This window comes from Rhamphochromis longiceps, linkage group LG9, assembly GCF_057381845.1.
Source record: "Rhamphochromis longiceps isolate RC_006_pf linkage group LG9, R_longiceps_female_GT1.1, whole genome shotgun sequence".
Lineage (NCBI taxonomy): Eukaryota > Metazoa > Chordata > Actinopteri > Cichliformes > Cichlidae > Rhamphochromis > Rhamphochromis longiceps.
Genome location: NC_140565.1, coordinates 36,692,509 through 36,716,881, shown reverse-complemented (window position 1 = coordinate 36,716,881; position 24,373 = coordinate 36,692,509). Strand labels below are relative to the sequence as shown.

The following is a 24,373-nucleotide window of genomic DNA, read 5'->3' as shown; positions in this document are numbered from 1 at the left end:
TCACGCTATCCCTGCTTTGTTTGTACACTTTGTCTTCAGCCATAATAAAGGCTCGCTTTCAGTTAAGTTTATTCCAGCCTACTCTTGTGTGTCCGCACCTGGGTCCATCCCACACACCACCGCACGTTCTGCCTCCACAGATCGCGACAATATCAACCTATTAGAGCACTTCGCTATCACACTGCAGGCCTACTTGTTGTTCCTAGAGTATTTAAAAGTAGAATGGGAGGGAGAGCCTTCAGTTTTCAGGCCCCTCTTCTGTGGAACCAGCTTCCAGTTTGGATTCAGGAGACAGACACTATCTCTACTTTCAAGATTAGGCTTCAAACTCTCCTTTTTGCTAAAGCATATAGTTAGAGCTGGACCAGGTGACCCTGAATCCTCCCTTAGTTATGCTGCAATAGACGTAAGCTGCTGGGGATTCCCATGATGCATTGAGTTTTTCCTTTCCAGTCACCTTTCTCACTCACTATGTGTTAATAGACCTCTCTGCATTGAATCATACTTGTTATTAATCTCTGTCCCTCTTCCACAGCATGTCTTTATCCTGTCTTCCTTCTCTCACCCCAACCAATCACAGCAGATGGCCCCGCCCCTCCCTGAGCCTGGTTCTGCCGGAGGTTTCTTCATGTTAAAAGGGAGTTTTTCCTTCCCACTGTGGCCAAAGTGCTGCTCATAGGGGGTCATATGATTGTTGGGTTTTTCTCTGTATCTATTATTGTAGGATCTACTGTACAATATAAAGCACCTTGAGGCGACTGCTGTTGTGATTTGGCGCTGTGTAAATAAAATTGAATAGAAAATTGAATTGTTTGATCAACATGGAGGCTGTCACTGAACATTACTGACAGAAGGACACAGACATAAACATGATTCGTAGACTTCAGCAGAGCTTCTGCCCACATAGCAAAATTGGTATGGCCCAGATCTGGCCCACGCAATGTGCTTACACATGGCTCACATACCGCAAAGAATGACGTCCCTTTGGTGGCCCAGATCTGGTTTGCCAAAGGTGGCCCAGACATAGGCCAGCACAAGGCCAGTTGCAGATACACTGGTGGTCCTGTGCTGGCCCATGCGTGGATTACCTCTGGCAAACCTGATCTGGGCCACCAAAGGGCCGTCATTCTGTATGGTATGTGGGCCACGTGTAAGTTCTGTGCAGCCACGGGCCAATTGCAGACAGTGAATGGACTGATTCTTATATAGCGATTTTCTACTCTCCCAGATTACTCAAAGTGCTCTATACAACTTGCCACATTCACACACTTTCTCTAAACTCATTGCTTCCCTAACTGCATTCATACACATTCACACTCTTGACAAGCAGACTGGATGAGCCAGGGCTCAAACCATTAACCTTCTGATCACTAGGTGACCTGATCTTCCTCCTGAGCTACAGCCACCCAGTGGTAAAAATGCATAAACCCTTACTAGGGTTTGGATAAAGTGTACACTCACAAACCTGTCAAGGCTGCATTTGAAATGTTGGCTACCATAGCAGTATAGTATTGCAACATGGCATTTGGGTTTTCTAACTAAAATAGGAAAATAGGAACATAAATAGTGCCATCATTGCCAGACCTGGCCCACATCTGGTTGACATACACCCTGCCATGACATCAGTCAGTCAGAAGTGCCAGCTTGACACCAGATCCGGGCCAGATGTGTCTGCTATGTGGGTGGTCTGTATGACGACCACATGGTTACTAAATGTAAGGATGGTTCTCTGTAATAAGAGCCAGTGATTTGCAGTCTCGTCACTTGTTGTCACAGTCTTGAGTCATACTGCGACAACATTAAAACTGATCAGCTGTTAAGGCATGAAATGAGAGAACAAACAGTGTGAGATTAGATTTGATGCTCTTACAGTTTGATGAATGATGATTACTCTTTATAAGGCTTCAGTGAGAAGCCTCCAACTTTACAAGAAACACTGGATCTTTGTTTCATACTGACTGTGTTTAGTACAATACTGCTGACAGCACCACCCACTCACTCCAACAGTTCACGTACTGCAGAGTTTCCAGTCTGTAGTCTAGACTCTCCTGAAGATCAACCAGCTCAGACAGATCTGGATTCTGCAGGTCATTGTAGCACAGGTCCAGCTCTCTCAGATGGGAAGGGTTGGACTTCAGAGCTGCTGCCAGATAATTACAGCTGATCTTTGACAAACCACAGCTCAACAATCTGTATAAAGAATGAAAGATGTAAGTTTATTAGACAAACTTCAAACAACAGCTTCACACAGTCTTCAGGAAACTTCAATAAAGTTATAGATAATACTTTTTTTCCCCAATTCCCAATTCCTGTTCCATTTTAAAAATATAAATGGATGCTTTTAAAAAACCCTAAAATGTAAATTAAAACCAAACAATGTTGAAACAATGGATTATATTCATGCTATTACAAACAAGCTAAACTACTGGTATGCTACCATTTAACAGAGGAGTCATCCCTACAACACAAAACCAAATTACTGTGAAGTAGGAAACACTTACAGAGAAGACCATCTGTCTTTATGTTTTCAGCAGAGAGTGAGAAACAATGTGGGCTCAAACTTCCATGTGAGGACTAAATTTATAACTCATGCAATGTCTCGCAGATAAGAACATGAAGGAATGAAGGGCATTTTAATTTTTGCAAAAACACAATAGTATAATAATAATAATTAATGTGACCCCACAATGCCTCTGACAGAGTTGACTGTCTATTTTTTAAACTATCAAATTATGAACAAGAGTGATGGGGTCTACAGTAAGTAAGACCTCATGACTCCTGTTCACACACAAAGTGAAAAAATGTGGTGACCCTTAAATTCATAATTTTATATATAAAAATATTATAGTGACTCAGATGTTAATGGATACAAAGAAAAGAAAAGAAAAGAAAATCATGAGGAGAAACTGAAGGTGAAAATCAACTGTATGGATTTTTCTTCTTTGTTGAAGGTCTGAAATGTGAACATTGTTCTGCTACAGTCATTGGACTAAACCAGAGAGGAAGAAAAGAGACTTTACCATGAAGATCCTCAGTGTGGATCAGTATAATATCAGCCTTATGTCTGTAGCTTAGTGTCAGTACAACTTTCACATCATATTCATCTCGGCACAATTAAAACATGCTGACTGACCTCAGAGTTTCAAGCTTACATCCTGGACTCTCCAGAAAACCACACAGCTGCTTCACTCCTGAATCCTGCAGGTAGTTGTTACTAAGGTTCAGGTCTCTCAGGTGACTGGGTTTGGACTTCAGTGCTGAGACCAAACAGCTGATGTCTGACAAACCACAGTAATCAAATCTGAATAAAGAATAAAAGATGGAGTTTTCTTTTCAATTTTGTGCATAAAATAATTTCATAACTTCATCAGAGATAAAGAAAATTCAACCCCTGTGTTACGTCTTCCTTGTCCTTTATGTGTTTCATGTCTGCATGTATTTTGTTGTCAAGTTCATGTAGTCATGTCTGTGTTTCATCATGTCTGTGTTTCATTATGTTTCCTGTTTTATTTTGAAGAGGTCCTGTGTTACTGTGTTCATTGTGTTTAATTTTACACTTCCTCTGTGACGTTGTTATGTTCATTTGCTTCAGCTGTTTCCCCGTGTGTTTCCGCTTCCCTCATTATCCTCCTGTGTGTACTTAGTCCGTGTGTTTTCAGTCATTCCCTAGCTGTGTCCGAATTCAGGGGAAGCATGCCTCGAAGTACGTATTTTGAGGCAATGACGTCACAGCGACGTAATGACAGCTGTCCGAATTCAAAGAGTACTCAAAATGTGGCGACAAATACGTCCTACTTTTCCGCGAATTTGAGGGTTAGCTGTGTCCGAATTCAAGGGAAGGATGCTTCGATTCCATATTTGGAAAAAATGACGTCACAGGGACGCGACGAAGGCTGTCCGAATTCAAAGAGTACTCAAAATGTGCCGACAAATGCATCCTACTTTTCCCCAAATTTTTAGGATGTGTCCAATGTATCCTTCGTGTCCTACCATATCCCAGGATCCATTGCAGGCCATACCGGAGACTTTTTTCTGATAACAATGGTGGTCGAAGAGGAAAACACTTTCAAATGTAAGTATATGAAAATCTGGTTGTAAAAAAGTTAAATTGTCATAGCGGTTGTGTTGTTAAGCTATGGGCATCTGCATTTTTTTTTTTTTTATTATTCAAATAACCCTAAACTAGCTTGTATGGTGGGTCCTGCGGTTTGTCATATATTGCGGCTTACATACAGCTAATTTGGATTTTTTCAAATTAATTTCTATGCTGTTATGTTGTGGGGAACAAAGGCCAAGCGGCTCATTCATTAAAACAAGGAGAAAACGATCACCTCTTCACTTGGGTGAAGAATCGGGCCACTGTCGCGTGGAGGTACAAGAATTAATCAATTTATACATCATATTGATATATATGAGTGCGGTTTTATTAACCCTCATGCTGTACAGCAGCGGTCCCCAACCTTTGTTGCGCCACAGACCGGTTACATTAGACACGGAGCGGCCTTCAATGTGTCGTGGAAAAATACGACAAAATAAAATGATCCGACCAAGACAAAAACTGTGGTATTTTGAAATTATATTAATAAACGCACATTAACTGTGTAATTGTGTAACTTTATTAGCAGCGTCCTCCTGAAAATGTGCCAACAGAGTAACATCCTCCTCTCTGCCCCTTAATGCGCCCCAGTCGCGATGGTAACGTGTAAATATTTCTTTCAAAATAAGACACACAACTACAACACGGGAAAAGACCCAGGGAAACAGAGTTAATGATAAAAACCCTGAAAACCATAAATTTCACACCGGAGCCTCAACTCTCGTGGCCCGGTACCAAACGACTCATGGACCGCTGCTGTACAGAACCTGTGATGTCCAGACGGTATTCCTCTGGTGTTCTGCTATGAAAACGTTTGGATTTAGGGATTAACATAGTTGCTAGGGTTTCCTTTCTTCTTATTTGTTGTGTGTGATCAGGACAATACTGGAGAAGATGGGGCTGCAGGTGAAAGTCACCCCCTTGCAGGCCAGAAGAAATGGGAGAACTTCAAAAAATACAAAGTACGTATGTGTGTTATCAAGAAGATAAATTCTTAAGAACACAAAGTAATAAATGTGCAATTACTAAGAGTTGTGTTGTTTTCATTTGTCTACTGTCATTTTTGATTTCCTCTGCCTTTAGGATTGCAAGTATCCAGGGTCAGGAGAGGGGGTCAGACCAAAACGACAGTGATGAGAAAGGGGGGGGGCACCCACAACAGGGAAAAAGAGGAAAAGAGACAGGAATGATGAGCTGCTAGACCTCATTAGAGAGGACATGAGGCAGCAAAGAGAGGCTGAGGAGAGGAGAGCAGGCAGAGGATGGACAGACTGTTTTCTCTTCTTGAAAGATCAAGGACAAAATGAGTTATGCATTAAGATATTTATTTATTTGAATATATTTGTTACGTTGTTAGACGTGTTGTGTTAGATTAAAGGTTTTGTGTTATTAATAAATTGATTAAAACAAACACTAATTGTCACTGAACTCAATTAGATTTACAGGCATTTTTAACATGTATGAACATAACGCTAACTTTGAACAATATTACATGGATATTTATTTGATAGGAATAAAGTAAATAACAATTAAACAAGAATATTTCAAATACACAGTATGTAAAGATGAAAAAAGAATATTTACAGTTGTTCACACAGGATTAACCTGAGTGACCTGTTCCTGGACCGTTTCTTTTACAACTGTAATAGATTACAGGAAGAAAGAATATAAAATAGGAGTGATGTGAGCTCGCTTGCTAGAACGAGTTAGTAGCCTGGCTGCTGCATTTTGCATAGCTTGGAGGCGAGAAGGAGATGATTTGTCCAAGCTAGTAAACAGGGCATTACAATAATCTAAATGCGATCACACAAATGCATGAACAATTTTTTCTAATTCAGCTGAGGAAACCATATGTCGGAGTTTAGAGACATTCCTTAAATGAAATAAACTATCCCCTAGTAGTCCTCATGCAGAATTAAAGTTTTTTAAGACTTTGTATAATTCAATAAGTGAGAGTTTAATCAATGGAAATCACAGCAGTTTTATTTCTGCTTTGAATTTGAACTGAAGACAAATATAAGGAGAAAGTGGACATGTAAATCAAGTCTCAAAGTGAATTACCCAATAGAAGATTTTTTCTCTATGTAGCTTTTAAATATGTAGCACAGCATTACTCTGCATCAGCTAGTTGACTGAACCATAGAAGGAGAAAACAGAATTATATCCAGATTCTCACAACTAGAACATGGTGACTGACCCCAAAGTTTTAAGTCCACATTGTGGATTCTCCAGAAAACCACACACCGCATTCACTCCTGAATCGTGCAGCTTGTTGCGGCTCAGGTCCAGATGTTTTAGATGGGAGGGGTTGGACTTCAGTGCTGAGACCAGACAGCTGATTTCTGACAATGTACAGTCTTCTAAACTGAAAAAGAAAAAAGGAAATGGAAACTCCAAACAGCTCAGGCCAAAATTCCTAAAGAAACTTGAACAAACAAATAAAACATTTTTTTATATTTGTATTAAGAAAACTAGTAGTTTGGTATTTGATATCCAAATAATCTCTATACTTTCTATAAGTCAATATGTTATGTATTTTGCACTGCTGATCAGACAAAAAAAGTTTACATTTTTGTTGGAGCTGTTAGTGGCTGTGCAGTCGTAGGTGTAGAGTGAGTACAGGAGAGGGCTCAGTACACACCCCTGTGGAGCACCAGTGTTCAGTGTGACGGGGGATGAGGTGATGCTGCCCAGTCTGACCACCTGGCGTCTGTCAGACAGGAAGCTAAGGATCCAGCTGCAGAGGGAGCTGCTCAGTCCTAGATCCTGCAGTTTCCTGTCCAGCTTCGAGGGAACGATGGTATTGAATGCTGAGCTGTAATCTACAAACAGCATCCTCACATACGTGTCTCTCTTCTCCAGGTGTGACAGGGCAGTGTGTAGTGTCAGGGCTATGGCATCATCAGTGGACCTGTTGTGGCGGTATGCAAACTGTAGAGGGTCCAGTGAGTCGGGTAGTGCAGAGCAGATGAAGTCCCTGACCAGCTTCTCGAAGCATTTGCTTACGATGGGGGTCAGGGCTACAGGTCGCCAGTCGTTCAATGAGGAGATGGTGGAGGATTTGGGTACAGGGACGACGGTGGCCATTTTGAAGCAGGCTGGGACTACAGACAGAGAGAGGGAAAGGTTGAAGATGTGCGTGAACACTCCAGCCAGCTGAGCCGCGCATGACTTGAGGACGCGGCCGGGAATCCCGTCCGGACCAGTAGCTTTGCGTGCGTTCACCTTCCTGAAGCACTTCCGCACATCCTCCTCAGACACAGTGTGCGCACTGACGTCATCCGCAGTGCGCACACTGTCCGGTCTCATGGTGTTCGCTGTGTCGAATCTAGCGTAGAATACGTTTAGATCCTCACACAGAGAGGCCGTGGTCTGCGGTGTGCTGGTTTTCCCTCTAAAGTCTGTGATCGTGTTTAGTCCCTGCCACATACTCCGAGGGTTGTCAAACTGTTGCTCCACCCTGTCCCTGTACTCACGTTTGGCTGCTTTGATCGTCTTCCGGAGTTGGTAATGTGCGTGTTTGTAGTCCGACGTGTTCGCGGAGGCAAAGGCGGTGTTCCGTGCCGCGCGAACATCTCCGTTAATCCAGGGTTTTTGATTTGGGAAGGATTTGACTGTTCTGGATGGGACGACATCTTCCACACATTTCCTGATAAATCCACAGACTGAGTCTGTGTATTCATCAATGTCCCTAGCAGCCACGTGAAACATTTCCCAGTCCGCGTGATCAAAACAGTCCCGCAGCGCAGACTCCGATTGGTCCGTCCAACAGTGCACCGCCCTCTGGGTTGGAGCTTCCTGTTTCAGCTTCTGCCTGTAGGCGAGCAGGAGCAGGATGGAGCGGTGATCTGATTGGCCAAATGGGGCGCGGGGGAGGGCTTTGTACGCATCCCGGAAAGAGGTGTAACAGTGGTCGAGTTGCCGGTTTCCACGTGTGTTGAAAAGGATGTGTTGATGGAGTTTTGGTGAGACTTTCTTCAGGTTTCCCTTATTAAAGTCTCCGGCTGTGATAAACGCTGCCTCTGGGTGTGCGGTTTCCTCGCTGCTGATCGCGCTGTACAGTTCCCTGAGTGCACGGTCAGTGTCGGCTTGTGGGGGAATGTAAACAGCCGTAATAATCACTGCTGTAAATTCCCTCGGTAGCCAGAATGGCCGGCACTTAATCATCAGGTACTCCAGGTCCGGTGAGCAGAAGGATTTGACCGGGTGCACGTTCGCATAATCACACCAGCTGTTGTTGATCATGAAACACACACCACCGCCTCTGCTTTTCCCAGTAAGATCCTGTGACCTGTCCGCGCGGTGCACAGAGAACCCCGGCAGTTGTATTGCGGAGTCCGGTACCTTGTCCGATAGCCAGGTTTCTGTGAGGCAGATCACGCAGCAGTCCCGCATCTCTCGCTTGAATGAGATCCGTGCCCGAAGCTCGCATAGCTTGTTCTCCAGAGACTGCACATTAGCCAGTAATAAACTGGGTAACGGTGGTCTGTTAGTGCACCGTCTCAGTCGAACCAGAACGCCAGATCTTCTCCCTCTGCGTCGGCGTTTGCGGCCTCCAGGGCCAGAGAACAAAGGCGTCTCAGGTGAGATGAATGGGGGGTCTGCGAACGGAGCGTCCGTGTTGCAAAACTTGAACTCCGGAAAGTTATAAGAAAGACCGTCTTTTATGTCCAGTAAGGTTTGTCGGTCGTACACAAGGAGACAAGTGCTGCTCGTGAAAAAATAAAGGAAAAGTAAAATTAAACACAGAAAACAGCTGTTGCTTGGGGGAGCTCGCGACGAGGCTGCCATACTCGGCGCCATCTTGTTATTCCACATACTGGACTTGTGGAATACCAAGAGATTAACTGCAGCTGTTTGTGCATTTTTTTTAAGAAGAAAGATTTGGTTTAGGTCGTGTTTTTGTCTCTGACAAAGGAGTGGGTGCGGGACTTCACGTGTGGAACATGGTGATTTAAAGCTCAGACAGTTTTACACCTACTGATGCTCTTAATCATTAACAAACAACCGGAAAGCAGAGCGATGATTAACCTTCATGTTTACCTGAGTATTTTCATTGTCACCATCTTGTTTTTTGAAAAATGGTTGTGGTGAGAAAGGAGCAGATCTGACTGTCTAATGACTTGCCAAGAACAAGGCTGAAGCTTTGAATTAACATAATTTTTTTAATGACCATTTTCTGTTGGCTGTGAGCTTAAATGAGCGACTGAGAGCTGTTTTATAAAGTCTACCTCACTTTTTTCTAGCTTCTGGTCTACATGTTGAGAAAACGCCCGTGACACAGCTAACCTAGACAAAGTCCAGACGCTTTTCATTCCAAGCTCCTTAGACTACAATGACCTGGATGACTGAGAATGTTCACAGACATACAACTTAGACACTGCACAGATCATGTTGATCTGGTCTATATTACCAGGATGTGTACGCATTTACTGACACCTCAACTTTCACATCTCATCACAACTAACACATGGTGTCTGACCTCAGATACTCCAGTGTACAATGTGGACTCTCCAGAAAACTGCACAGCTGCTTCACGCCTGAGTCCTGCAGCTCATTTCCAGTCAGGTCCAGATGTTTCAGATGGGAGGGGTTGGATTTCAGAGCTGAACCTAAATGAACACAGCTGATCTCTGACAAACTGCAGGACCTTAGTCTGAGTTTATAAAAGAAAAAAAAGGAAAAAATATCAAAAACACAACAACAAATTTTTCTAAGTAAATATTTTTCAAAAAGGTTCTTTTGACATGAAATCTCACCAGATATCGATAACAACGCATCCGATTCACACATGAAAAGATACCAAAACTGAAAATCTTAGAAATATGGTATCTAACTAGAGTCTTACTCTGGATGGCATTATCTGTGCCTCCAGTAATGCTATGAGGAACCTTGGATTCATTTTTGACCAGGATATGTCCTTCAACGCACATACTAAACAAATATTTAGGACTGCTTTCTTAACAGGCCCCTTATTTTATCTTAATGACCTTATATTACCATATCAACCTATTAGAGCACTCCGCTCTCACACTGCAGGCTTACTTGTTGTTCATAGAGTATTTAAAAGTAGAATGGGAGGCAGAGCCTTCAGTTTTCAGCCTTCAGTTTTCAGGCCCAGTTTTCAGAGATCACGAGCTGATCTCGGACAAACCACAGAGCTCCAATCTGAATAAAATTAAAAGATTAACTTTTGTGATTAAAATCATTCAGTGTCTCATAACGTCTCCAGAGATGAAAAAGATTCAGAAGGCGGAAGTTTTGATCATTCCAAACAGCTGAGGCCAACAGGATGGAGGTTCAAGCAAGATACCTCAACATTTTTCTGATATTTGTATCTACAGTTCACGTAACATGTGGTATGCAAAAATCCAAATGGATGTATTTTTAAGACATGGAAATGTGACTCCAGACTCTTTGCCAAATCAAACTTCCATACCATACCAGTGGAGTCGCAGGATAACAACTAGCATTAGTGCTACTGACCGGTAGGCTGTTGGTGAAAACTGTGATACTAACAGGAAGGCATAGATGACAGAGGCCAAGAAAAGTAAGAGAGGAAGTAACGTGAAAGGGAAATAATGAACACAGAGACGGAAACTCCGTGAATCGCTACCTTATCATGGTGGAGGGGTTTGTGTGTTCCAGGGATCCCAGGGGCTATGTTGTCTGGGGGCTTTTGCCCCCTGGTAGGGTCTCCCATGGCAAATTGGTCCTGGGTGAGGGACCAGACAGAGCGATTGAGAAGACCCTTATGAAGAGAACATCGATTGAACAGTTTACCTTGCCCGGGATAGGGTTACCGGGGCCCTGCCCTGGAGCCAGGCCCGGGGAGGGTGCCCGAGGGCAAGCATCTGGTGGCCGGGCCTTAGTCCATGGGCCCATCCTCCCACAGGCCCACCACCCACAGGAGGCGCCATGGGGTCGGGTGCATTGTGTGCCGGGCGGCAGCCAGGAGCGGAGGCCCTGGCGGACTGATCCCCGGCTGCCAAGACTGGCAATTGGGACATGGAATGTAACCTCTCTGGTGGGGAAAGAGCCTGAGTTAGTGCGTGAGGTTGAGAGGTACCGGCTAGATATAGTTGGGCTCACCTCTACGCATGGCTTGGGCTCTGGAACCAATCTCCTGGAGAGGGGCAACTCAGTCTGGAGTTGACCCTGGTGAGAGGCGGCGGGCTGGGGTGGGTATTTTAATATCCCCTTGGCTTGCTGCCAGTACATTGGGGTTTTTCCCGGTGGATGAGAGGGTTTGTTCCCTGCGCCTTAGGGTCGGGGAACGGGTCCTGACTGTCATCTGCGCTTATGCGCCGAGTGGCAGTTCAGAGTACCCAGCCTTCTTAGAGTCCCTGGGTGGGGTGCTGGAAGGTGCTCCACCTGGAGACTCTGTTGTCCTGCTGGGAGACTTCAATGCTCACGTGGGTAATGACAGCGAGACCTGGAGGGGCGTGATTGGGAGGAACGGCCTCCCTGATCTGAACCCGAGTGGTGTTTTGTTATTGGACTTCTGTCCAAATCACAGTTTGGCCATAACTAACACCTTGTTCGAACATAAGAGTGTCCATAAGTGCACGTGGCACCAGGATGCTCTAGGCCACAGGTCGATGATTGATTTTGTAATCGTATCACCAGACCTGCGACCATATGTTCTGGACACTCGGGTAAAGAGAGGACTGAACTGTTAACTGATCACCACCTGGTGGTGAGTTGGATCAGGTGGCGGGGGAGGACGCTGGACAGACCTGGTGCACCTAAACGCATAGTGAGGGTGTGCTGGGAACATCTAGCAGAGGCCCCAGTCCGCGAGATCTTCAACGCACACCTCCGGCAGAGCTTCAATGGCATTCCCGAGGGAGACTGGGGACATTGAGTCCGAATGGACCATGTTCAGCGTCTCCATTGCCGAAGCAGCTGCATTGAGCTGTGGCCCCAAGGTGGTTGGTGTCTGCCGTGGTGGTAATCATCGAACCAAATGGTGGACATGGTGGAACTGTTCGCAGCCGAGTGTGAAGCAGCGAGAATGAGGATCAGCACCTCCAAATCTGAGGCCATGGTTCTCAGCCAGAAAAGGGTGGAGTGCCCACTCCGGGTCAGGGATGAGTTCCTGCCCCAAGTGGAGATATTCAAGTATCTCGGGGTCTTGTTCGCGAGTGATGGGAGAAGGGAGCCGGAGATCGACAGACAGATTGGTGCGGCGGCTGCAGTGAAGAGGGAGCTGAGTGTAAAAGCAAACCTCACCCTATGGCCACGAGCTGTGGGTAGTGACCGAAAGAACGAGATCGTGGATACAAGCAGCAGAAATGAGCTTCCTCCGAAGGGTGGCTTGCCTCTCCCTTAGAGATAGGGTGAGAAGTTCAGCCATCCAGGAGGGGCTCAGAATAGAGTCGCTGCTCCTCCACATCGAAAGGAGCCAGCTGAGGTGGTTTGGACATCTGACAAGGATGCCTCCTGGGCGCCTCCTGGGGTTGGTGTTCCGGGCATGTCCCACCGGGAGGAGGCCCCGGGGCAGACCCAGGACATGCTGGAGAGGTTATATCTCTCGGCTGGCCTGGGAACGCCTTGGTGTTCCCCCGGAACATACACACACATACATGTGTACAGACTAGAACACAAGCACAAAAACTGCTCTGAGATGGACACCACCGAAAAAACAACACAATGGTGAATTGTGATGGCCAGGCTGAAAGTGTTGGATTCGGCAAGCTCCAGATAGAGAAAAATCCTGAGTGCCTTCCAATCGCATCACTAACTCACTCCACAGATAGTAACCAAATATATTACTGAACATTTGAACACAAGGTTGAAACTGATTTTAAATGTAAAAAAAAGACAACTACCTTGTAGTCTGATAGTAACTAACAGCTGCAGGCAGTGAACTGACCTCAGAGCGTCCAGTTTACAGTTTGGACTCTTCAGTCCAGCACACAAAAGTTTCAGTTCTGAACCATCCAGGGTGTTTCCACTCAGGTCCAGCTGAATCAGACTGGAGGTGTTGGATTTCAGAGCTGAGGTCACACATTGAAAGTGAGACTCTGACAGTCCACACCACCTTAACCTGTGATGACAAACATTACAACAAAATAACCCAGCTGGACACTTCCTGTTGGACATTGTGCTCTGGACATCAGTGCTTCAGCTGATCTGACTGACATGAAACAGGAATCCTCCTCAGTCTGTCGGTTTGCTCTAACCCCACGCCTGACTCCACAGACTCCTGAGGCCATCTCCATCAGAAAAACATTTTAACTGTGACTCAGGATATTTGACTGAGTTCAGCTCAGTGACCAGTTTGTGAACTTTTGGTTCTTTCTTTAATTTTATTGATGTTCTTTCTTGTGGTCCCGATGTTCTCGTCTTTGCCCCCCTCTGTCTTCTCTGTGATACCTTCAGTGTTCCCCTCTCACTCTTATCATGTTTCTGTTGAGCTTCACTCCCTATTTATTTCTTTTCCTGTTTTACTTTGATAATCACTTTTCTCACGTGTCTTGTTTTGTGCTCTGTCCCTGTTTACAGTTGGACTTTGGCTCATTTTGGTCTGTTTGTGACAATAAAAAAAAAATCCTCAGTTTTTTCTTTTAGTCCTGCATTTGGTCATCTCCACACCTCATCCAAACCGACCTCTTTCTGTGGAACGTCTGTGGAACATTTAGTGTAACAAATGAAATGAACTACTCAACAGTCAGACCTGACCATAATTCCCTATTAAAAGAATTCAATATTTAGAGATAAGGACAGATGATTGTGTGAACTTCAACATTGACTTCTACCTTCTGAAAAACTTGTGAACACAAACCAATTCAACCAGGCTTTGTAATGAAATAGGACTGATTTAGAAACTGTTTTTTTCTATGACACATTTCAGGAGCTGGGGTTGGCCTTTACACTCTACAGCTTGTTAACAGCTTGACTTGTACTGCGTGTAACCGGGTCATAAATGACATATTGTTATAATTACACAAAATGTGTTCTAAACCCCAAACTGTTATTGGTATACTGACTTTTAGGACCTCCAAGCTTTGGAAGTCCTTGGAGGCCTTGGATTTACTTGTAAGTCTTTCTTTTTACCTTTCGTTGTCAGACACAACGCAGGAACACACATGTGCATAGAGACAGAGATCTGCACTTACCGAGCCTTTCTGCAGTTCCTCACAGCTGGAATTAATCTGCGTTGTCCATCCACCGATGTGTTGTACTTCTTTAGGTCCAACTCATCCAGAACGTCCTCTGACATCTGCAGCATGAAGGCCAGAGCTGAGCACTGGATCTCAGAGAGTTTCTTTGATCTGTTCTCTGACTTCAGGAACTCTTGGATCTCCTGATGTACTGAGAGGTCGTTCATCTCCATCAGACAGTGGAAGATGTTGATGCTTCTGTCAGGAGAGATTTTACGACTGTTCATCTTCTTCAGACTCTTAATGACTCTCTGGATGGTTCCTGGACTGCTCTCTGTCTGACCCAGCAGACCTCCTAAGAGTCTCTGGTTGGATTCCAGACAGAGGCCATGAAGGAAGCGGACAAACAGGTCCAGGTGGCCATTTTTACTCTGGAGGGATTTCTCCATGACTCTCTTGAGAAACAGACACTCGGATGAAACTTCATCATCATCATCATCATCATCATCAGATAAAGAATCAAATAGATAATCCTTACAGTCTTTCCCCACAAAGTTCTCCAGCACCTCTGTTTTATGTTCCCAGTCTTTTCCCAGGAACTCTTCCAGCACCTCTGTCTTTCTGTTGGTGAAACAGTGGAACATGTAGACTGCAGCTAGAAACTCCTGAATGCTCAGATGAACAAAGCAGTAGACTGTTTCTGAAAACATGTCATACTCATCAGCTTTAAAGATCTGTGTGAACACTCCTGAGTACACTGAGGCTGCTCTGATATCGATGCCACACTCTGTCAGGTCTGATTCATAGAAGATCAGGTTTCCTTTCTGCAGCTGATCAAAAGCCAGTTTTCCCAGAGACTCAATAATCTTCCTGCTCTCTGGGCTCCAGTGTGGATCTGTGGCTTTATCACACTTGATGTTCTTTGTTTTTAGGTGAAATAGCACAAGGCGTAGGTAGAGCTCTGTGAGAGTCTTAGGCAGATCTTCGCTCTCTTTGTTCTTCATGACAAACTCCAGAACTGTAGCAGTGATCCAGCAGAAGACTGGGATGTGGCACATGATGTGGAGGCTTCGTGATGTCTTGATGTGGGAGATGATCCTGCTGGCCTGCTCCTCATCTCTGAATCTCTTCCTGAAGTACTCCTCCTTCTGTGGGTCAGTGAACCCTCTGACCTCTGTCACCAAGCCAACACAGTCAGGAGGGATCTGATTGGCTGCTGCAGGTCGTGTGGTTATCCAGAGGCGAGCAGAGGGAAGCAGTTTCCCCCTGATGAGGTTTATTAGCAGCACATCCACTGAGGTGGACTTTCTAGGGTCAGTCAGGATTGTAGTTTTGTGGAAGTCCAGAGGAGGTCGACACTCATCCAGACCATCAAAGATGAACACAACCTGGAAGTCTTCAAAGCTGCAGATTCCTGCTTCTTTGGTTTCAGTAAAGAAGTGATGAACAAGTTCCACCAAGCTGAACTTTTCCTCTTTCAGCACATTCAGCTCTCTGAAAGTGAATGGAAACATGAACTGGATGTCCTGGTTGGCTTTGCCTTCAGCCCAGTCCAGAGTGAACTTCTGTGTTAGGACTGTTTTCCCAATGCCAGCCACTCCCATTGTCAGCACTGTTCTTACTGGTGCTTTTCTTCCAGGTGGGAGTTTAAAGATGTCTTCTTGTCTGATTGTTGTTTCTGGTCTGTCTGGTTTCCTGGATGCTGTTTCAATCTGTCTGACCTCATGTTCATCATTGACCTCTGCAGTCTCTCCCTCTGTGATGTAGAGCTCTGTGTAGATCTCATTCAAAAGGGTTGGGTTTCCTGCTTTAGGGATCCCCTCAAACACACACTGGAACTTCTGTTTCAGGTTTGAATTGAGTTTGAGGTGACAGGCCTGAAGAGTCTCTGGATGAAACAAAAACTGTCAATAAGATCATTGCCTGTAGAGTGGTCTGTACAGTATGAGGAAAAAGTTATTCAACTGCATCTATATGTGAATGTGACTTAAACCCAAGTCTACGGTTATGAAGTTATGACTTCGAGCTAAACTGATTTATTATAACTCATAAACAAATCACTGTGACACACTTATCCCTGGAGTCATTCAAACAAAACTCAGTGTAGGTTAGAAGTTCATGAACCAACAAAAACTTCAGTCAACAGTTAAAAAGCTGGAGTCCAGACAACAAAGCCAGATAACTGCATTGGTTAGAGCTGCAGTGACTTATCAAACAAAGAAATATCCTCAAACATTTTGAGTTTTTTATTTTTAGGGTCTTTTAATGCATTTACTATTTTCTTAGCATAGAGATTACACTTTACAGTTGGTAGAAGCTGTTAAATAAGGGAATCAGGATGATTCTTCCTTTACACATCAGCACAGAGGACAAGCGAGGACCCCAGGCCCTCCCTTTATTATTAGCAGAGACATAAGAACCAAAGCAAGGTTGACAGTCTGGCCAACAAACAGCTTGAGTTGAACAGCACCCAACCAGGATTGTTTATTCTTTTAAGACCTTGTCATTCACTCATACCAGATACAGCTATCATGTTAGCAATTAGAAAGAGAGACTAGTAAAAGCTGAGGAAGGTGGTCATTCAGCACATGTTCCCACATACGACACTGTGACGGTTTGTTTAGGTCTTCAGGGTCTGATGGAGTAAATCCTTCCTCTCAGGGTGAGTCAGGTCTCTCTCCTGACAATGAATTTTTTACCATTAACAAATTAGTTATGTCACAAACCACACAAAGTAAACTCTCTAACAATCCATCCACCATCTTCCATTATCTGGGTCAGGCCCCCCAAAAAAGGGAGATGGGCCCATCCTCCTGAGAGCTAACCACCTGCAGGAGCCACCGTAGGGGTCAGGTGCAATTTGTGTTGGGCAGGGTCCAGGAGCGGAGACCCTGGCGGACTGACTCCCGATTACCAAAATTAGTGATTGGGATATGGAATTAACCCTCTAACCATCAAATGGAAATAATCCAATTTCAGTGTCTGAAACGAGGAAACTACTGGGTAACTACTGGCTTCTTGATTTTCACGTTTTTCAGCTCATTCATGAGGAGGTTCATGTGTTTTCACCAACCACAAAGACACAATTTTCATATCAGTGTCTTTGCAGATAACAAACGTGGATCAATCAAAAAGCAACAAACTTTAAATGAGATACAGAAATGTCCAGAGAAATGTAGCTCTGAAGAGAAAAGAGGATTTGTAATTAAAATATTAAGTAAAGGGTTCAATATATTCACAACAGAAAAAAACCTTTATTTACAGTTAAACACACACACAGTTAAATCTCTCAGAATTGAAGTAAACTGAGCAATAAAACCATCATAACAACAAACAGAGCTCACCTGGCTGCGCAGATGGCTCAAAGGACAAATGCAGCTCAGAGGAGAGAGTCGGATCTATGGTCTGAAGATGTCTGATCATTATCCTGGAGGCAGTTCCTCCTTTTTTCTTTACTGTGTCAATCAAGTCACGAGCCTTATCTGCTGTGACCGAGTTCCCCTCCACTATTGATGCTTTCTCCAGATCATTCAGGACACGGTCCGTTACCAGAGCCTCCAGGAGCTGTGTGACGATTTCTTTTGAAACCCTCCAAACAAAGCTGCACCGTACCCTGCTGAGCTCATCCTCTACAGGAAAAAAGAGACATAATAAGCATGCATCCTACCTCACTCTTTGAAGGAAATGACAGCTACGATTGGTCAGTTTGAGCTTTGTGTGTTTCTGTGTTAATGTCCTAAAATACTGAGCTCCTACCTGCGGATGGAGCTGATAAAGCTGGCTGGTCTGGTTCAGACTCCATCTTTGATCTATGACAGAATGCGGTACAGTGAATCAGGATCAGCTGGTCTCATATCACTTATTGCAACACATCATAGCACCCCGGTTTCTGATGGAATCTTCTGTTTACACACTGCAGTGAAGTTATAGCACTGAGAAAACCTGCGGCTGATGTAGAATTACCAGTACTGGCTAGAAATATTTGGGTTCACCTCAACAAACAGGTCATGTTAGAAGCAGTTTCTTGGATTAAGGCTGGACTCTGTTCTATTTTCGCTTTCTCTCTTTCTCTGTTTCTCTTGTTGAGAGGCAGCGAACAGGGGTGGGTATACTTTTATATATATGGCCCCAGCTCTGTGTTTGGATATTGGGTTTCTCCAGAGGATGAGGAAGTTTTTTCCCTGGACCAATTAACGGGTCCTCATTGTTGGTTTTGCTTTGTACCACAAACAATAGTTCAGAATACTCAGCCATCTTGGAGTCCCTGAAAGGTGTTTGGGATCTACCTGATGTGAACCCAACTGATGTTCGGGTATTTGTAATCGTATCACAAGACCTGCAGCTCTACACCTTGTACACTCAGCAAGTGAAGCTTGGTTTTCACTTGCTACCTAGGGGTGAGATGGACCAGATGGTGGAGAAGGCCTGGCCCATTCAAACATACGAGTGTCGGCTGGGAGCATCTGGCAGAGGTCCCAGTCTGGAAGAGCTCCAAGCTTTAACAGCATTTTAAGGGAGTTTAGGGACACTGAATCCTGATGTACCATCTTCCAAATGTGGTATCTAACCGGGGCCGTTTTTCCATTCTCAAGTATGCAAGTCCATTCTTCATAAGTTCACATGGGAGTCCAGGCTTTCCGAGAATGCAGCACAATCATTCTACAATTGGAGCAGCGGTGTACTTCATGACATCAGGAGTTTTTACTGCCGCCCCCTCTGAACTGTGATTAATATTTGGAATGGAAATTACACATGATGTAGTTAAATCTTTTTTTTTTTTTAAGTGACTTTGACAAAATTGGCTTTTCTGTATTGTCTGTTTCATAATGTCTAATAAACTTCATACAGTTAAACACAATCACTACATGACTGAAAAACAAGCTTAATCCATCTTAATAAACATAGTACACATGTATGCCTGAAACAAACAGGTGAGACGTTAGAACGCTTTTATTTCTATTTTAGTAAACACTCAAACCTACAGCACACAGCTGCTGGGGTTTGGAAGAGAACTGAACAAATATTTCAAATATAATGTGATCATTGTTGGAGCACTTTTCAGGATCTCCACGTATTACCATGCTGTTTTTGTTCCCAGGGAAAATGTTTCCTCGTGAATTTTTAGTGTTAGATTAAATTCAGTTAGCTGTTTAAATAAGAACAGAACATTTTACATCAGGGGATATGACAGAAATATACTGACAGCTCTCCAAGTATGATGTCAATATTAACCCTGGAGAACCCATGGGGTCCAGATGAACACATTCAACTTTTGGGGAGGTAGAATGGGAGGCAGAGCCTTCAGTTTTCAGGCCCCTCTTCTGTGGAACCAGCTTCCAGTTTGGATTCAGGAGACAGACACTATCTCTACTTTCAAGATTAGGCTTCAAACTTTCCTTTTTGCTAAAGCATATAGTTAGGGCTGGACCAGGTGACCCTGGATCCTCCCTTAGTTATGCTGCATTAGACGTAGGCTGCCGGGGATTCCCATGATGCACTGGGTGTTTCTTCTTCACTCATGTATTAACAGACCTCTCTGCATTGAATCATATCTGTTATTAATCTCTGTCTCTCTTCCACAGCATGTCTTTTATCCTGTCTTCCTTCTCTCACCCCAACCAATCGCAGCAGATGGCCCCGCCCCTCCCTGAGCCTGGTTCTGCCGGAGGTTTCTTCCTGTTAAAAGGGAGTTTTTCCTTCCCACTGTCGCCAAAGTGCTGCTCATAGGTGGTCATATGATTGTTGGGTTTCTCTCTGAATCTATTATTGTAGAGTGGGCCGTACAATATAAAGCACATTGAGGCGACTGTTGTTCTTGTTATTTCAGGCTTTATAAATAGAACTGAATTGAAAATGATTTGCAGTCACCTAGAGGACCATGAACCCCTCTGTACCCCAAAGTATTCTGCAGTCTAAGGCGAGGTCATCTGTCCTACAGCTAACTTGGGACAGCAACAGGAAAAGTGATGGAAAATGGAGGGATGGATATTTGTATTTAATATATAAAAACTGAATTTAAACTTTCAGATTTTAATGAGCGCATCTTGAACTAACCCTCAAATAAAATATAAGATTTGTGTCACACAAGGCAACTCAAGAGTCTGATGTGACTGTTCCTGAGTTTAAATCTGAAGGTTTTGCCATCAGCACTGAACGCTGGAACAACCTGCTCGAGGACAAAAGCCTGTCAGCATCAGCTGCTTGCTTTGAATCAGCTCTGCTCTCATATGTGGACATCTGCCCTGTTGTGACTCAAAAACCTAAATCAAACTCAGTGAGTGTCAGTCATATTCAGTAGAGTTTGTTTCTTCCCATTTTAGTTTGAGAAAATATTTTAATCAACAAACTTTACGTTTCGATGTTGGTTTTATGGGACTTTTTATTCCACTTAGCTTTGCTCTAAATCCTAAAGGCAGGATAAGAAGACCCGAGCTGTGGGGGAATATTTTAGAAGGCTTTTCCATGACTTTGGTAGAAAACAGCCTGATGTGGAGGAGAACTGATGAGGGCTGAGAAGTGAAGCTTAGACAGTTGGACTATTTCACAGTGTGAGGCTGGACGTGGGAGACGTTCATCTGCTCTCCAGCAGCCTGAAAGCGGACTGCAGACACAGGCTGTTACATCGTTCACACATCAGTGTGTCAGATAAAGAAGAACCTCAGAGGGGAAGTGACGTGTGTGTCTCTGCTGCTGATCCAGAGTAACTTCTCCTTTATTCAGACTTCCTGTGACTGACGTTTGTCTCTAACATCCTGAAGCGTGCAGTACACACACAGAAGTCACTTTGACAAAGCTCGGCATCTTTAGAGAGCTTTGATGCTGATTCACTCACATCAGCAGGTCACTCCACTGGATGGAAAACACAGCATTAATGAACACGTCCTCCTGTAAAGGACACTTCAGTGTCTCCTCTGCTAAAGGAGGCAATAAAGGAAGCACTGAAGCTCCTTCCTTTAGTTTTTGAGACTTCAAATGGCTCCATCCGTGGCTGCAGAGACTTCAGGTCTATTCAGCTGTTATCTGCTTTTAGAGGGGCGGAGTCTTTATCGGCACATGTTATTAACCTGACCAGTGGGTGGAGCCCACAGGTTTTATGACTTGTTGTATCCTGAGGGGTGTGAGGTTAATGTGTCAGTGAGGCGTAGCCTTCACACATAAATGCTGTACACATACAGAGATTCATGCAACGCCTTTACTTTTGAGTTATATTTACATGTTCAAAATACAACTATCCAAAAGCACCATGGTAACGGATTCTGAACAGCTCACCTGGTCAGGAGCAGGCGATGTGCAGCGTGCTGGTGGGATAAACCCGCCTCCGTCTCAGAGAGAAGAAGATCCTGATTTCCTCATCGTGGTCATCAGCTGCTGGATCTGTGCTCCTCCCCTGTCCATTTACAGGAGTCAGATGACTACATAAGAGGAAGTGTGCGTCTTGGAGACATGAGCGCTCTCAGGTGACGATGTCTGAGCTGTATTTGATCATCAAACCTGTAAAATTGTTTCTCTGACTCCAGCTTCAGCCCACAACCTCAGAGCTCCTGCTCACCCTCACAGACCATGAAATGCCCCCGGATCCACCCAGGCAACAGTAAACCAGCTGTTGACCCACAGGAAGTGAGGAAACAGGAAACATGGCGCTGATGTGACAAGAGAATCTTACAGAACCAGAGGTGCCGATTTCTGCTGAAACTTCATGGCTCTAAAGGCGGCGCCGTCACGTCTTGTTCTTCACTTTTCTGACGCCTTTCATGTTTCCACACTGCTGCACGCACCCACCCACCCCCACTCGGTCTGTACAAACACAACTCCAGCTTTCATCACAGGAGGGCATGAAGCCCGCTTACACAACCAGGCATCACAGGAAACAGAGCCAGTCGTTACGAAACACATTAAGTCCCAACGACAGCTCACACAGCAAATACACTGAAACACTGAGGTGGTCATGTGACTGTTGCTATGCACACAGAACAGAATGAGGCGAGAGCAACATGTAAAATATTTTATTTTTCTGTAAATGATTCTAAATCAGAGTCACCATATTTCCCAAAAACAAACATCTTCATCGTCACGGTTACGTCCAGTAATAATAAAAAAGGCTTCGTGTCGTCTCTGTACACATCAGCAGTCTCCTATGTACACGGCAGCGGGACTCGGCGCCTGAAGGCCGCGGTGACGCCTGCCCGACTCGCTTCACAGTCCGTCCAATCGGGATGCGGTGCCGGGTCAGCAACACAAACTGTACTTGAAACGCTGCAGCTGATCGGCGGTGGTGAGGATGGTGGGGGGCTTCTTAAACTCTGTGTGCAATTCTCTCATCTATGGTACACGTATTTACACACCGCCACGCCGGACCTCGAACGCACCGCAGGTTTAGAAAATAGCTTCATTCAGTAATAAATACAAAAAAACTCTTATTTTACAGGAAATTAACAAATGGAGGTGGGCGGGGCAGGAGTGGGGTGGGCGGGGCCAGGGAATAAAGTCTATTTTTCTTGTTTTTGTGTTTTAGTGCAAGTTAAAGACAACACATTCTCTGATCTCAAATTTACATCTGTGCTCATTTTTACACACAATATACACAGAGGACCAGCCTCTTTAAGCCCCGCCCACTCTCCAACACAGCTACGCCCTCAGAAACAAGCTTCTGACCCCACCCATGCGCATATATAACCCCCACCCTGACCTGTTATCCCCATCATCAATATTATTATCATTACTTGTGTTATCAAAGCAATCACTTTCATTATTATCACTGTGTTGATATGAAGTTAAGCTCCGCCCACAGGGGAGGCGATCGACAGAGAGCGAGCTGCCTGTGTGTGTGTGTGTTCAGTTCATCCATTTGCGGCAGTTGACGGCTCCGCAGTGACACGGGATCTTATGCTGATCGTCCTCCAGGTCGAACTTGTAGTCGTAGCACAGCTGGAGGGGGAGGGGCAGTAATCAGTAACCACACACGCTCTGAGATGCTGACTGATGGAGGGCGGGCCTTACCTCTTCTCCTCTCTGGATGCGTCTGCAGGAGCTGATGATGATCTTGTTCTCCTTCTCCACAGTCACCACCTCAGTGATACAGTTGGGAGCACATGAGTGGTTGATGTACCTGCCAATCACACACAGAGGCGGGTCTTTCACAGGTCAACAGACCAATCAACACTATTAAAAATTCCTGCACCCTGCTGGGATCCTTCATCAGGTTTTCACTTTGAGCTCTCTGAGTTTATCAGAACTCGGCTGGTTCAGGTATTTATCAATGCAGAGCCACCTGAGCAGCCGCCCCCCCCGAACACACCTGAACTTGGACTTGGGGCAGCCAAATATCCCAGAATGCATTTAGTTTGAAACTCAAACGTGGGGATGTCGGAAGAGAGCGGATAAAAATTTGGGACCGTGACATAAATAAAGTTTTAATGAATGTTGATAAGTAAATTTCAAATATCTGCTCGACTTATCAGGACATCACATCTGTAAGAAGTGCTCTGCTCTTTCAGAGACGTCCATTACCCCACCAGCTGTCAGCTGACCGAGAGGTCAAGGGTCACTAGAGCCAGTGAGAACGCCTCACTTCCGGCACAATAACACACGAGGTATACACGTCACCAAGATAACATGTTAACGTTCGGTTTATTCCCGAGCGGCTCATCGCATGTGACTTTCTTACATCACGTGTGATTTCCACTGCAAACATGAATCAGTTAAATTCAGAGGGGCAGTAAAAACACTGGAGCTGAGCTGTGATGTCATCACGTCACGCCTCAGCGGTTTGTGTCCTGGAGCGAGGACACTTTCAGGTGTGTTTTCCCAACACCATGAGCACTCAGAGCGAGGGCGGAGCTGCGACCCTTCCACAGCCCCGCCCTCACCTGTGAGCACCAGATGAAAGGAAAGTTTCCTCTGAGGAGTGTCTGAGCGCTCCACGACAGGTGAGGAGCTCAAATTGAGCTGCTGCTCACCCACAGCTTTAAACACCAGAACACCTGATGCGTCCCAGGAGAGGTGTTTCAAGTCCAACTGGGCAGAGACCCCAGGTGGACACACACACACCTCTTTACGATAGCCTCCTACTACATCTGAACATCAGGACTGTTTGATCACCTCCTTGCTGAAACAGCAGGGGGCGCTTACCTGAGCGTCTGTACAGGAAGGGCTCATTGGGTCAGGTGTG

At 44.8% G+C, this 24,373-nt stretch overlaps 2 protein-coding genes across 9 annotated transcripts in view; both read right to left on the bottom strand.

Moving 5' to 3' along the window:
* Nucleotides 1–508: 508 nt before the first annotated feature.
* Nucleotides 509–22,457, bottom strand: LOC146662828 (NACHT, LRR and PYD domains-containing protein 3-like). The gene is made up of 9 exons (XM_085417919.1): nt 21,475–22,457; nt 17,962–18,014; nt 17,550–17,834; nt 14,221–16,093; nt 12,975–13,148; nt 9,579–9,752; nt 6,294–6,461; nt 3,134–3,301; nt 509–2,190 (listed from the first exon to the last, which is right to left on the bottom strand). Exons 2-9 carry the CDS (start codon nt 18,005–18,007, stop codon nt 1,965–1,967), a joined length of 3,114 nt encoding a protein of 1,037 aa, XP_085274045.1. The 5' UTR covers nt 18,008–18,014; nt 21,475–22,457; the 3' UTR covers nt 509–1,964.
* Nucleotides 22,458–22,634: 177 nt separating this feature from the next.
* Nucleotides 22,635–24,373, bottom strand: part of kmt2ca (lysine (K)-specific methyltransferase 2Ca) — a 50,010-nt gene continuing 48,271 nt past the window's right edge. For all 8 annotated transcript variants that reach the window (XM_085417597.1, XM_085417594.1, XM_085417596.1 and 5 more), the window contains 2 exons: nt 23,203–23,311; nt 22,635–23,130 (listed from right to left, as the gene is read on the bottom strand). In XM_085417597.1, the coding sequence (XP_085273723.1) occupies nt 23,038–23,130; nt 23,203–23,311 (202 nt within the window). In that variant the 3' untranslated portion in view covers nt 22,635–23,037. The remainder of the gene's footprint in view (nt 23,131–23,202; nt 23,312–24,373) is intronic.